Source organism: Drosophila rhopaloa, unplaced genomic scaffold (genome assembly GCF_018152115.1).
Source record: "Drosophila rhopaloa isolate 14029-0021.01 unplaced genomic scaffold, ASM1815211v1 contig_167, whole genome shotgun sequence".
In the NCBI taxonomy this organism is placed as follows: Eukaryota; Metazoa; Arthropoda; class Insecta; order Diptera; family Drosophilidae; genus Drosophila; species Drosophila rhopaloa.
In genome coordinates this window covers 8,064,941-8,080,987 of record NW_025335047.1, presented here as the reverse complement: position 1 = coordinate 8,080,987, position 16,047 = coordinate 8,064,941, and the positions used below count along the sequence as shown (strand labels likewise).

The 16,047-nt window shown below is 43.2% G+C and overlaps 1 protein-coding gene across 1 annotated transcript in view; it reads left to right on the top strand.

Annotated features, from left to right (window-relative positions):
- LOC108050729 overlaps nt 1-15,379 on the top strand; it is a 35,972-nt gene extending 20,593 nt beyond the window's left edge. Inside the window, 3 exon segments of the mRNA XM_044458432.1 lie at nt 11,369-11,555; nt 11,978-14,304; nt 14,307-15,379. Of these exon segments, the coding sequence (XP_044314367.1) occupies nt 11,369-11,555; nt 11,978-14,304; nt 14,307-14,785 (2,993 nt within the window). The 3' untranslated portion in view covers nt 14,786-15,379.
- The last annotated feature ends 668 nt before the right edge of the window (nt 15,380-16,047 follow it).

The following is a 16,047-nucleotide window of genomic DNA, read 5'->3' as shown; positions in this document are numbered from 1 at the left end:
AATGTTGTCTAGGAGATATATAAAAGAGTATATATACAAATTTATATACGGATAGAAAAAACGTTTATCTACTCCAAAATTGACATTAGGTCCTTGACCTAATAAAAATTGAATTAAATTAATAGCAATCCATAGCTTAATCCTCTCAACTTGTTCCATTATTTAAAGATTACTTAACTTCTTAACCTTTTGTAATTGGCATTCCTTGAGTCGAATATACCCTTGCAGTTATTTTTATTTACATTACAAGTTCTACCACGGCATTGACAGAGACAAAGTGTTTGGCAAATTGCATTCCCTGCCCTCGTTTCGCGTTCGCATTTTTGCACTTTGGCGGCTGTCAGCCCCTTTCCTTTCCCCTCCCCCGAGTCTGCCCTTCTGGGTTTTCCCCCCTTAACCCCTCGAACGGCCGCCCAACAACCTTTACCTCGAAGCTTTGCATCACGTTTGCATATTAAGCGCAGCTACTGGCAGCTCCTCTGTGTTTTTTTTTTTCAAATTCGCCTGCCAGGCGCCATGGATCTGAGCCCACTCCCCCAACCTTTCAGTTCATCCCGCAATTTAAGCCACGTTAACAACATTGCAATGTTTACGCAAGTGATAATTGTAATCGTGTTTTGTCGCCAGAGCGTCGCCAATCTTTGTTTTGGCATTGTTTTTCCCTTGCAGCGAAGCTACTGTTTGCCTTCGATTCCGTGGCGTAATGAGGCGATCGCGGATCGTATATACATAGCCGATCGTGTGTATATAGCTGATCGTTGGCAACGCGCCTTCCTGGCTGACTGACATTCGCGACTGGACTGGTCTGACATTGACAGTCCTCCGTGTGATGGATGCCCCCAAAGCGGGTAGTTGCATGCCAGATGCAAATGCCTCCTGGTTTTCACTTGTATTATACATACTCGTCTCAGGTTTATGGTTTATGAGTCGCTCAGGACTCCTTTGCACGATCATTGTGTATTCATCAGAACGTTTTCAAGGTTTCGCTTTCTTGACATTGGGATATGATGGATAATCTGGAGTTGATTTAAAACACTTCGTGTGACGGATAAACGCAGCACTATAGAAATCTGACAGAAATACTTAATTGGTTTCTAAACTTTAGGAATATATTTAGTTTTTGTACATTCCTTATTGTTAATGCCCAGTTGTGACTATTTTGGGTTATTCCACACTTAAAATAGGTGTCAGATTATATTCCATGTGGGTCATTTCACGTTGTTATTATGGCAAGTGATTCCTTTCCCTATTTCTATTATTATTAACCATTGCAATAACGGTTGGTTATATCAGCTTATGGCTTATTTTTCTAGAAATTATTTCCTACTTTATTCGACACACTTATAGCTATGGTCACTGGCAATCTATTCGAATCGTTCGCCATATGCAGGAAACTAGGCAATTCGCCTCAATCAGCAATTAACCCACAACACCCACGAACAATTCAGTTTTAACACCTTAATTTATGGCAAAGTAAAAACCACTCGAGCCCAAAAACATTGCCATATTTGTGAGTGTGCTACTGCAATTTGCTGCAAAAGGGGGCAAGAGTTATACTTATACGCATTTCCGCTTTTTCAATAACAATGGCCATTGCAGTTTGTTATTATGTTGCTGGCAACTGACAACTGGCAACATGGCGGATGGGCAATATGCAACATGCCGGAGTCAATAAACGAACTGGGGGCGGTGGGCGTGGCCGCATGACGAGCATAAATTGAAGAACTGCACATCCAATAAGGCACATCCACTGGCGGAACGGAACTCTGCATAATTGATGGACGGACCGACTCCGGTGGCTTCAAACGTGTTAATGGCACGGAAGCGAAAAAAAAAAAACAAAACGGGGGGGAGTTGGGTGGCCAACTGCTTTGCATATGGCGCGTGCCGGCCAAACGATTGGCCAAATTTGGCCCTCCACCTCCCATACCGGGAAATTGGCAGCACCAGCACAAACTGTGAATACATCAAAGTCCCGGGGCTGTTTACGTTGGCCATGTTTCCTCTTCGGCTTTCCCAATCAAAAGCGCTTCAGTCTATAAAACTTCAAATTGAAGAACTGGAAAAAAGTGGACTGCCAATATGCCATTTATCAATTTTACACTGTTTTAATTGCTCCAGTCGCTGTGGAATGTGGCAGGTGATTTGGGGTCAGCAACAGAAGTCAAGACAGAAGCAAAGCATTCTGTTGCACTTGTTTACCCATGCACTTCTCCCCCATCGTCGTCTGGCTTCTGTTTTCAATTCCCGGAACATCTGCTCATCAGATTACGCAGAGTGTGCTGCTGCCACATCCACATCGTCCATCTTCAAAGGGGGTTCAATACACTTATAGGTTCTGCCTTGGGGGTTATGTCTTTCTTTTCCTCGCTGCGCATATCAAACAGCCCGAAAAAAAATATACAGGCACCCAAAAAATCCTATCGAGGAACTCAAGTGTCTTCCTTTGCGGCTGAACCCAACACCTGTTGCATTCATAAATACTAAGCAGAGATTTGAGCACAGTCGGCTTAATTAACATAATTTTTGGTAGGATAATAATGTCTACTCTCCACCAAAAAAAATCATGTACAAGACAAACATTACTTAAATTTTACTCACGTTTTTAATTCGGAGGTTTCCCTTTTTTTCTTGTCATTGTTTGGGACTATTTTGAAGAAGGATTTTTTTAGTAAAAGAAAATTATGGTGGATCCTATAAGATAAGAAATATATCAATAGCTTCACTATTATTTTATACTAAATTGAGGACATTTCAATAAATTAGTTTCTAAATAATACTAATAAGTGTTTCTGATAGCTTCCAGTACAGAATTGTAGTGTAACACCTCTAAAAATACAGCATATATTTTCTAGTAATTTCTTTTATTGCAATCCAAGTTTAAAAAGAAAATACAAAACCCTTCCTCAATCTCTGTTAATTTCCATCTCCGTTTTAAGATTTATGTCCAATTAACCTGCCAGAAAACAATCTCAGCTTGCCATCTTTGCATAGCCATTTAACGAAAATATTTCTCGCCGCATTAAGTTTTATGATGATTTCTTATTTTATTGCTGTTATTGCTGCCCTTGTCTGGAGTTTCGGCTGATGCCATTTAAATGGCAGTAAATAAAAATTATATTTTTATATGTTTACAAGTCAGCCCAATCGTAACTGTTTTAAGCTATCCATAAAGGGGTTCCATGGAGTTGTTGGTGCTGGCGAAAAACAAAACAAATGGAGATCTGTTGATCGCTTAAAATGCCATAACTCCGTTTATAGCTCTTGCGGGGGAGGAGTGGGGATCGCAAGGGTTGTTTAAAATGGACAATGCGTTGATTAAACGTCACAAGCACGTACAAAAACAACAACGACGGCGCGTTGACTTTTATTATTTTATAATCTCCCAATGCATTGTGTTTACCCATGGAGAGAAAGAGATCGCTGATCGAAGAGAGAGAGAGAGCTAATTGATATTCTTGGCATTCAATGAAATCGGTAGAAGGCCCAAAGCCAAGTCGAAAGCCGAGCTTTTGCCAGTCGAAGTTGAAGGACTGTGGCAACTTGACGCCCCAAGCGTTGCGCATGGGCAGTTGAAAACCCAAATAATAACGCCAGAAACTGCAGTGAAGAGTTGATATATTATAGCCAAAACCCTCTGATAATGATCTAAATTTTTGTGCCGTGTCGTGCTGAGGTTTTGGAATTAATAACAACATGTTGCTGAAAGTGGAAGACATCGAAATGGAGACGTTCTGCTGCGGTGAGTAGCAGTTTATCTCTATAGATACACAAATCTATACCCTGTGACACTGAAACTCAATTGCGCAACCAAGGCGGGGAAGTGGAAAATTCTATAGAGCGGAATCTTCAAAGTGACAGCACTTAAAATTCAGGCAATGAACTCCATAAAAAAAGAGATTGAAAATGGGAGAAAGGGTTCTTAGAGTGGAAAAAACTTTTGTATGGTAATTGAAGGACCTTCTGGAATAAGCAATTTCCTCCTTACTTTTCTTTTTCAATTTTTTTCGGTAATTCAAACTCAACTGGGGGGCACGTGTTTGAAAAAGATGAGGGACACGGCTTCAAAAATAGAGCACAGATTGAGTTTCCGCTTAAAACCGTCTAGACTTCGTTTTTTTCCCTGTTTGCTCCCCTATTTTCTAATTAATATCACAAAAAAAAGGAAAGGAAAATGAAAAGCCAGACATAAAAAGCGGGACATTAAGGGGGAAAAACCAGGGGCAGCTGCTACCCCAAAAACGCAGATGTGCTGGGGATAGCGCGTGCCCTCGACTAGGCTTCAAAATAATGCTCATATTTCTGGATACGAAATAGCCTCTCCTTTGCCGATGCGTGTTTAAGAATAGCAAAAAAGCAAACAGCAATTATAAACTGAATTGAAAGGGCTGTGCGTGATGTTAATGCTGAGCAACAGTCGCGGATCGGTTGAGGGCGGCGAGGAGTGGGGCGGGGCGGGGCGGGGCGGCAAAGGGCAGCAGGTGCCGCTCCGCAGCAGCATTAATACAAATACAAAAAAACACGAACACATGCCCGCCCCAGACAATAATAACAATAACAACAGCCCAGAACGCAGAATGTGCAGAAAGTAACGTACAATTTGCAGTTGGCGCAAAAAATAACAATGCGCAGGCGCAGACGCAAGTCAAACATACTGAGGAAAAACATTTCTCAAAAGGATCAACAATTTTGTTTAACCACTAAGTTATTGTTAACTGCTTAGATGAATTAAATGTTAATCAATACAAATCTTTTTTTTATTGAATTAAGTCATTTTTCTAGTTTTTATTTTAACAAGATCTAAATACAATATTAATATCTAAGCTGCTAAGCATTCAAATACCTTAATATTTAACAAGTAGCAAGTTTATTGAAGAGCTTTTAAGTTAAAGAGGTTTCAGTTTTAGTTATGTTTCCACTTATGGAAGTTTAACTGTATAAGCACACAATATTATCGGTAGAAATTTTTCGGAGTGTTGACCATGGCAGCGCCGCACGCACCGGAAATCCCTCATAGAAGGCTGTTTAAGTGTGCGTGCGCGTCGCAGTCGAAAACTTGCAGCATAAATTGCATGCAGGAAACAACAACAGATATGGAGACGTGCTCTCTCCCGCTCCCACCGCCTGCTGTCCCTTTCGCTCACTCCCTCGCTCTTGTTTATTAAACGGAAACGAAAAATTTGACTTGATTATTGTCAAGTTATCATCGTGGTTGTTTTGTTTTTTCAATTTTCTTTCGCTTGATTTTGTATGTTTGCCATAAAAAGTAAACGTTCTTATTACACTAGCTAACAAAATGCGGGCTGTATCTTTTTATTACTTTGATTTATTTACCATTGTTACTCACGCCTATTAACCTTGAAGTTGCTGAAGAGTTTTTAATAAAATTGCTTGGGCTAGCATACGGGTTTTTTAAATATCTAGAACCTTGCACACTAATATGCCCTTTAAAAATTCTGAAAAAACATATCCAGTGCGCAAAACATTTCCTTAAACAATTCTCTTGAAAAACTTTCCCGCGAACCAAAGAGTTATCCCCTCAAATACCCATGAAATGATGTGTGCATTGTTTTAAATTGGCCAACAAAATATTTATGACTGTATTAGGAGCCTTCTTTTGATGGCTGAAATGTGGACTCTGAAATTTATGAAGACATTTATTGGCAGCCAGAATGCATAGATCAGTGGAATCGCTGGCGCAGTGACATAAATACCACCCCACTCCCCATTTTCGCCCACCGAATGCATCGAATAAATAAGAAACGTAAAAAATAATACAAACACCTCGCGGGCGAAACATTTGAATTGTGTTTGATGGAGTGTTTGACAAAGTTGTCGCTTTTCCAACTGGGGCGGGCATTAATCAACATTAGTCGGGGGACTTGGACTGCGAGGTGTGGATGATGGGTGGAATTTCCCCCTTTATAAGACCACAAATGTTGAGTTTAACACGAATCGGAGCTGAGAGCTTATGAGAATTTTAATATTTTTGTTGAAAAATTACAATTTCCTTTGGCTCGGGTTCATCTTGACGGATGAGGCCAGACATTTGACACCTGCTGCACAATTACTCAATGCCCTAATACCACGAATCCCCTATATCTGGGATTCACATTTATATTTATAGATGGGCTTAAAAAAAGAGTTGCCGCCCATTGTTATTTTAACGGAATTCTGGTGGCAAACATGTGTGTGGGAGTCGGGATATGCCTGACATTCCCCATCCAAGTTGGGGCAGCCAGCACAAGCCCTTTTATGACAGCGACAGCGCGGAATAACAAAACATTAATGTCAGAAACGTCAAAAATAACATCAGATATGAGAAACTTCTACCAGGGACCTCCCAGTTGTTTACAATTCACTAAAAACTGCATTAAAATGCATTATGCATTTCTGAACTTGGCTTATGTCAAGGCCCATCTAACGATTTAGCAAATTGCATTTTATGCCTACTTGTCTGCCTTTTATGAACTTCCCTTCGATGGACTTCGACTTCCTTCGGTTTATTTCGCTTGTTTGCTGGCTTTGATAGCCGTCTCCGATTTCGCATTCCCATCTAGAGTTTATAGCACTGCCTGGAAATCTTTATATTCGCCCTTTGGAAGGGGAATTCCACATGCCTTTTCCTCATTTTCCATGACGCGGCACGCAGCGTGAAAATGCTGCTCCCCCCGACACACAATTTAGTATTTGTTTTCCTTATGTTTATGGCTTGGAAAACGGTTCGATGCCTCATTTTTCTTGTATGCTATAGTTTTTGCTGTTTCGCTATTTAGGGCTGAAAGTGAAATTTCAAAATGTTGTTTATGTTTGCTTTTAGCGGGAAATTCCTCGACGGTTTAAAGGGGAGGGGGCCTAAAAGGGAGCTAGGGAAAAGCCATATTCGATGCACCATTTTATGATGTGTTTTTAAATGTTTTCATTATTAGACGTTTCAATGAGAAAATAAATTTCTTCATTTACTGGGTCATAGAGTACTTTATGAAGTCTTCCTAGAAAAAGATTTCTTATAGTTGAGTTTTCCAGCATCATTATTGAAGTTCTTTAACATTTTCTGTTGTGTGTTTAGTTGCGTCTTAAAATATATATGGCTTGGCCTTCTTATATTGATTGTAAAGCATTAAATTATTTGAATGTTAATAAAATCCATTATTGATATGTTTCCTAGGTTTGCCAATGTTCAACGACATATTTTACCTAATTGAACAATACTTTTACCAAAAACGCCCAGGGCTGTCATTAATCCGAACATCGTCCAATTCACTGACCTCTCCCGAACACAAAACCCAACACAGATTGCCTCCAGAATTGAGTGACAAATGCAGGCACATTCAGAGACAGAGAGCCAAATCAAATGCAATGTCATTTATAATCGTTGTGACTGACCATCCCCATCCCCAAGCCCATTCGCATTCCCATTTCCATTCCTATCCAGCATTTTCCCCCTGGTGTCCAGCTGTCAGAAATTCTCACACATTGCGCCAGGGAAACGGAGAGACAATGAGAACAGCAATTTCCATTTAACGATCTGGTGGATCGAGGGGCGGGAAAGATGGCTGGACATGGCACCGAAACTAGAACTAAAACAATTTAAATCATTTATGATTTATGCCTAGTGCGAACTAAATCTAAATTAATACAATTCTAGGCGAGAACGTTGAGTTCTCTTGGGCATTTCGGAATTTAGGTTATCCGGGGAGCGAAGGGATGGCCAACTTTTGTGAGAAAGGATTTATCTCGATTGGGCCTGTTCCCAGGGAATGAATGGGGGGCATGAATGCCCGATGCTGCAATCTCACAAGGAAGTCGACAATTAACCAAATCCAAGTTGAAAACTGGCCTCAAATTAAAAGATATATGCGCATAATTAAGTTACAGTTGACATAATTAAATGATAATTGTTATGGTATGTATCCATACATACATGAGCGCGTTTTGAGTTATATGCTGTTTGTTTGCCTCTCAAAGGGGGAGGGTTAATTTGTGTGTCGTCCGGTGGCCCCTCAACCCTTGTACCCCTCAACCCCCTCCCTTAGCCCATTGCGTTCCGCTTCTCGTGGCCGCAGTCCATTTAATCCCGCATTTATATTTCTGTGTTCGCCTTTCGTTGATTTATGCCTCTTGCTAAAATAAAAAACACAAAAAATGTCACCATCAGCGGTTGGCATTTATTCAAATTGTCTCTCCCCAAAATGTGCGGCCATCCCCTCTGCATTTTGCCACTATCCACACATCATCATAAAAATCAAGCGAGCTTGGGCTAAATTCACTTATAAGAACATTTTTGATGAATTATTTGGGAATATATGGGGGCTCTTCTTTGGAAGACTTAATGCGGTTTCGTAGAAACGGTTGAAGTGAAGGATTATAAAAGTCAAGGATTTCATATAGTAAATATAAATGTATGATAAAATAAAGGTACTTTTCCATATATTATTAAGTCAAAAAACTTGAATCAAACTTAACAGTTATCCAATTGATTTACTTTCAAAAAAAACTGTTGATCTTTGAAGTATACTGATAAAATCGCCAAATCTGTGCGAGTGCTTAACAAAGAATTTATTTAATCTTTGAGTAACTCAATCTATGTTTTATAGCTCTAACTCTTTTCCAACCGAATGAAACCAGATTCCACAGATGCCCACTCTCAGCCCGCGAAGCGTTAGTTTTAATCAATTAATTAAAGGCGTAATCCTAGTCAGCCGCTGATTTGCGGTGGGTCAAACCACTGCCCCACGACTGTGGATCGGGCAGTTCCATTTGAAATGTGGATGCTGCGACGACAATTAGCGCAATGTTCGAGTCGGTTCGCGGCGCTTAACAATTAAAACATTGTGTTTTAAGAAATTTCAAGCAAAATTCGAAACGAACAAATCGAAATCGAAGTGGATGTAAATGTGAATGTGATTGTGAAAATGCCAGCCAAGGGCAGTTGTCGCCTCTTTAGCTGCGTTTCGGGGCGGCGCAGGGAGGAGTCGGAGGAGGACTATGTGGACATGGAGATGAGTGAGTCCTCTGCCGGGATGCAGCTGCGCGATACGAGGTCCATTAAATTGTGATCGATCACAGCCGAAAACACTGAGTATTTGCAAATTGCAAAATGCGAAACAAAGCAGCGCACAAAGATGATGAACAAAGGGAGCATTTTGTCTTCTCCAAAGGAGAAGCGATTTAACAATTACCAGATGTTCCCTGCACTCAGACCATCCATTCGGAATATATAGTCCACGGCATTCGGCTGAGGGAAGCGACTGAAACTCAATGTCAGACTGCGCTTTTCCCATCTCTGCAATTTTCAACAGCCGCGTCGCTGTCGCTAAACTGTCGTCTGCCATGTAATTGAGAAATAAATTTCAATGCAGCCGCAGCGACAGCCTCCTCCGTCACCAAATCAAAGTTTGCAAACTGAAACGAAACAAAAGCCATTAAGGCCAAAGTCGGGCAGGATCAACAACTCAAAACAAAATTTGGCCATGGGGTGGAAAGCAGTTCACTTAAAATCAAATATTTATTAAATTAATTCGGGCGTTTGTCAAATCAAATTTAAGTGTCGCCTTTAAATCTTATTAAATTGGATGAAAAGATATTCAAAATCAAACAACAGCATATAACTTTAAAGTTGTTTTAGAGAGAAGTCTGTATTACATCTTCAGTAAGCGATGTAAAAGCTTGACAAAATAACATTTTTTCGATTAAGTATACTACTTTCCTTTCGTTCAAAAATTCGATATTATTTAAACTTATTTATAATTACGAACAAACATTTTTTTTCTGTGTGCGCGGACAGGATAAAGTTTTATTCGGTCACAGTAATTAATCATTGAAAAGGGCCAAAGCAAAGCTTTCGGAAACTACCCACAGTTCCACTTAATTATGTTGTCAGGGGTCTTTTAGACGGCATCAAATAAAATTTGACAATATTTTGCATATGCAGAGAGGCAGAAATGAAACGAAGCAAAATATATCCAGTTGAGGGGCCTCTTATTTTTGTATTTCCACATCGTATAGAGTGGAGTTCCAGTTCCTTTGCCTCATAATGAGCAGCAGCTGCAGGGAGGGGAATATCTGGGCGAAATCGGGGCAAAGTCAGGCAGGAAAAACAGAGAAGCGGAAAGCAAAGCGTGGCAGGCGACAGGAGGAAAGAGCAAAAGATAGAGATACTTCTTCTGCTGACGTCGCCGCCATTTGTGGGTGTCAAGAAGTTCAGATTCTGGCAAATGCAACAGTGGATTTCGGTTTGGCCAGGAGATAGCATCGCTCTGTCTCCACTTCCCATGTGCGTGTGTGCTCTTGTGAGTTTTGCTCCGAGGAGATTTATTTAAATGCGCCAAACGTGACTGAATTTATGGGGCAACCTGAAGCCGGCGGAGGGAAAATGTCGGTGGGACAACAACTGATTAGTCCGGCCTAATTTATTTGGCTAAAACGGGAGAGTATGTGCGTTCCTCCACCCCCTCACCGAAATTTATGATGTTTTATTTAGTTTCATCTGAAGATCTTTTGTTTTCCATCCACTAAAATCCAAATCCAACTATGTATCTTCGGACAGTCGCGATGAGTTTGTCACTGCGGAATGTGGATGTGCAAGAGATTCCTGGCATTATCTATGAATTCCACAAGTGTTGAGCAAGTTCTATGTCAGCTTACGACATACTGATCCAAACATTATTCTTTGGGATTAAAGATTGTGAGTGAGTGCCAAATATGTGAAGAAACTGATGAAATAAAGAAATAATAAGTTAATGGTGTCAATGAAATGTTATAAAAATATTGCTTAAGATCTGTGCTGCTGAAACCGAAATTGCATTTAAAATGTTTTAAAAGATAGGTACAGCAGAATATCAGTTAGATAAAAAGACAAATTTAAGATTTCTTAATACTTAAACAAAAGATTTGTATTCCTCAACTTTGACATGATTATCAACTCCAAGATCTGACTTCTCCATCAAAATAATTCTAAAATACCTGACCCTACGATAAGAACAAATTTCGCTTCAGGTGACACAGTGTCTTACTTAGGTATGCACACATGATTGCGTCCTTGATTGTAATTATCGCACATTGAATAATAGCGGCGCTTGAAGAGCTCAAAAAGTCAATTCCCCGAAGGAAAGCCAAACAAAAGTGTTCCGGGAGTAGGGACTATTTGAAGAGGTCACAAATCAAGCTGGTCAAATCCTAAGTAAACACATTATTTATCACAGACACACTCACTGTATATATATGTATATTATATTTGTATGGGAGTGGAGATTATTCAGGAGGTCGCTTTGGGCCAGTGGTTGCTTATCAGCAACTTCTCCGAGTTATTCCAGTTTTCGAGACATTTTCACTGACCGTCCCACGATCTGTTCCGCTCATTTTGCAGACAACTGCGGCAACGTGAACAACGCGAGTGGAGCGAGTGCATCCGGCTGCCTGGGTCCCTCCGGCTACAACATGGACGACATCCTGATCATCACCGCCAAACACAGCGAGCGCGCCTATCTGCGGGCCACTTTCCTGAAGAACCACTTCGACAAGATCACCAAACAGCGCGGACGGAAACCATTCAAGTAAGTTAAAAAACTTAATACAATTTCACAAGCAAGGGTAGAGAGTAAAGAAAAATCTTAAAAATTTTTTGTAAATCAAAATAATAAGTATATTTCGGTTAGTAGAACAGCATTGAAGTTCTAAGGACCCTAATACATTATTGTACTTTATTGTATTACCCTATAGAATTAGATTAATTAAATAATGTAGTATTTTAAATAAATTTATGAAGTATCAAATTTCAAGTGCCTTGCATATTTACTTACTTTATAGATTTTTTTGTTATTAGTTTACCGGTAATTCTGATAAATAGTAATGGAAAGCAAAACATTGTCTTTTAAATTTAGTGAAAATATTCATTGATATTATAGTTTCGATTTTATTCTTATGGTATAAATAATATCTCAAACATATCTCTAATTTATACATTTTTCCTCCCCAGTTTTCTGCACATAAAAATTGACGATGGTCCCTTCAGCGAGGAGATCGCCCAGAAGTACCAGAACACCGCGCTGCAGATTGTGATCCTGTGCCCCGCCCTATTGGCCCTTCCGCACAGTTTCCTGATGACCCAGCTCTCGGCCATCATTCGGGTGGAGAAGGTCCTGGCCATTTTGCTGGACGTGGGCGAGGACAAGGTGAAGGAGATGCACAAATCGGCGCTGCCCAGCTACTACAAGTGGCGGCGGTGTGTGGTGCGGGACAATGACCAGGTGCAGATCAGCAATATCCTGGGCATAGCCACCGACATCCTGGGACGAGCCCTGTGCCAGCGACCGCCCTGCCAGGACAACTCCGGCGGCGGAGGTGGCGGCCTGTCCCGCAGCTTCTCCAGCTGCACCGAGGGATTCACAGTGCTGCCCAAGAAGGTGAAACTGGGCCAGAACAAGGTGGTGGCCCTGCTGGCCGAACCGCTGGAGAAGAACGACACCCTTAAGCTGCTGGTGGAGAAATCCGGAGAGCTGATCGAGCTGCGCAACTTCAAGTGCCGCAATCCCTACACCCTGCAGTTTTCCATCCCGGAGGCCTGCATGGAGATCTCCACCATGATCGAGATCCGGATCGAGAAGAACAACAAGAGCCTGGGCGCCAGGCCCATCAAATGCGAGAGTCGTCTGCGGGAACTAGAGCAGCTGCTGCGGATCGAGGACTCCCCGATTGAGTTCATGTGCCACGCCCTGGGCATTGGACCCGTGGAGCGGGATGCCCTCGATCAGCACTTGCTGCAGTGCTTCCAGCGGCACATGCCGCCCAACTTCCACCTGCTGAGCGGTCCCAGCGAGCGCCAGCCGCACTTCTTCACCCGGGTGGAGTCCAGTCCGGAGGAGTATCCCACGCTGCTGCACTTCGCCGCCCGATGGGGTCTGAACCGCCTCTGCATCCAGCTGATGGAGTGCCCCGGTGGCGACACCGCCTGCGGCGTGAGGAACTGCGCCGGACGCACTCCAGCCGAGTTGGCCGAGCAGGAGGGCCACAACAAGCTGGCCCAGAACATTGTCAGCTTCGCGGAGTTCCACGAACTGACCACCATGTACCACTACTTCAAGGGGGTGACTCCGCCGGGCGAGACCAGTCCCAAGCCCAGTCCCAATGTGGTGATCGAAGCCCATCCCGGCAAGGCAAAGTCCAACAAGCCGCCGAAGCAACTGCCCTCGGCGGAGTACATGGAGATGTCCAGTGGCTCGGAGCGGGAGAACACACCCGAAGTGAGGCCCAAAACGGAAACCCTCGCCATCTCGAATCTCAACTACATCAGCGTGGAAACGGAGGACGAAAACCTGCAGGCTTCCGTGGCCGAAAAGAAGGTGGAATCCGAGAAGAAACTGCCCGAGGCTGGCAGTCAACCCGGACCCGAGAAGACCACCAATGAACTGAGGATCAACGAGCCACCCTACTACCAGTCCAAAGAGCAGAATCACCAGCCAAAGGAGCTCAAGGAGCAGATCAAATCCCTGGACGAAGTGGATGCGGCACCTCTCTACCAAACCGACAAATTCAGCCAGGAGTGCTCGCAACTGCTGGAGAACCAGCTGGGCAACGACTACGTGCTGCAGCCCTCCAATGTGCCGGTGGTCCAGGACGATGGCAACTACCTGTTCCAGCCCTCAAATCGACCCGTCGAGGAGCCTCCCCGGATGAGCCGGTGCACTAGCCGACAGCCCGGCTATGGAACCCTGAAGCGCAGTGCCAGCGATGCCTCCGCCGCCAGTCACACCCGATCCAATGCCGACGACGAGCTGGCCGAGATCATGCACGACTTCAAGAACAATGTGCTCTCCATACGCGATGTGGAGCTGCTGGTGGAGCGCTGGAAGCACCGCAACGATGTGCAGCAGAGCTTCCGGGAGAAGCAGGACCAGATCGATCAGCTGCGCCGCGAATACGAGCGGATTCAGGAGCAGGTGAAGTCGCACCTCAAACGCGAAACGCCCTTCGAGCGCATCAAGAAGTTCTTCTCGCGATCGAAGACGCCGGGCGGAAACGATAGCCTGCTGGACGAGACCAAGTCCTCGATAGCCACCAGCTGTAGCTTCAAGTCGGGTGGCGGAGTGAGCTCCAGCGTGGGAGCCGGCGGACGTCCCATCAGCTCCCTGAGCCTGCAGAGTGTGTCCAGTTCGAGTTCGTCATCGGGCAGACTGAGCACGGGCAGCAATTGCAGTGGTGCCTCGCTGGGCGACTCGGGCACCCACTCGGATCACGAGGATCGTCGCTTCCCGCACTGCCGGATGATGGACAACTATCTGGTGCCACCGCCGCCCAGGCCCGTTTTCACCCGAGCTCAACGCCCGGCGACGAGCGCCACCAGATCGTGTTCCCCTCTCCCATGTCCAGCTGCCAGCGCCTGAACACACCCACCAGTCCCACGGGATCCGAGCACTACCAGATGTTCCCCTCGAACATACCAGTGTACGGCAGCCAACCGCTGGCCAGCTCGCAGAGCAGCAACTACCTGAACACCATCATGGAGGCCAAAGAGCAGGCCGAGACGCAGCACTACCAGAACCAGAACGGGGTCACCCTGCAGCCCATCAAGTTGAACGAGCGGTCGAACATCATCTACGGCAAGCTGACCAAGAGCAGCTCCGCCAGCGGATGCAGCTCCTTCAGGCCCAAGCAGATCCCAGTGCCCTGTCCCCAGGTGGGCAGCATCGAAGTCCAGGCGGAGGTCTACCAGAATGTGGGCGACATTGCCCCCGAAAAGGATTCATCCAAGGCAGAGGAGGCGGCGCCAAACTACATGAACTGCTAGGCCATCCAAAACGACACATATCGAAATCGAAAGATTCGAAAGAAAGTTTCACATATTAATAATATAATTTCCAATTTCGACGAATTTCAATCGCAAACGGAATCGAAATCGGAATCCTTGATATTTGCTTAGTCTGTAAGCTCATCCATTTGCATAACAAATGAAAAAATGAAATGAGTATGAACTAGTTATCGGTATACTAATTATATTCTTAAGTTATTCGAAAGTGATTCTAAGGACTTTAAAGTTTGAAAGAACTGAAATAATCAGCTTTTATACTCAAGAGGTCCTTAGATCATTAACGATTATTTGTATTATCTCTGTAGTCTTCGGTTTCAGCATCTAATTGTACATTTGTGAAACGTTTGCAAGCAACCAAATCAACATATCGCTAGACATTAAGCTTAGATCTTAGCTTGATATCAACGAACCAAGCAGCTGACATATCAAACTCAATTCATCCAACTTTAGGAGTAACCCATTTAGTGCTAAGAATCCCACCTTTGGCATGCCGTTAAGCATGAAAAACTCGTTCATTCTACGCTCTTCACCCTACAAAGTTAAACGCAATAAATTTTTTTATATATAAGCAGAGTCAAACCTGTTTTTATTTGCCACGTGCGAAGGACGTGGTGTCGGGAGGTGGTTGGTGGGTGGTGGATCACAGGATGTGGGTTGTGGGTGGCCAAAAGTCTCCATGGCGAACAGGAAATCGTGCAAAAGCCCCTGCAACACGCAAAATGGGATTGCAACTGCCAACGTAAATTTCCCTTTTCGGAAACAAATGCAAGTTTGCATTCATAAAGAGCTGCTGACTGGAACGACTTTTCCGCGCTGCTTTTTAAATGATAGGGAAGGGAAATGGGAAATGGAAAAGAGAAAATTTATAAATAAATAAAATGTTTGTAGCACACTTTTTCGCTGACAATCTAATGACCGCGTTGGGATTAACGCCGGCACAAAAATAATGAGGAATAACATTAATTCAGCTTATGGAAGAGAAAAAATGTGATTAAGCTTAAGTATTCATTTTTTATGAATATTTTTGCTTAAATAGAAGTCCCCGTTGTAATCATTACTGTTAATCATTTTAGTACTATTAATAAGAAAGTAGTTTTATTATTAATATTTAATCACAGGTCTGGGCAACAATGTTTGAAAATAATTTAAGAACAATTTCTTAAACTATATCTTGGCATTTTTACTTTCTGACAGTGCCTCCAAAAAACTTGCAACTTGCATCACAATATTTAACATTCAGA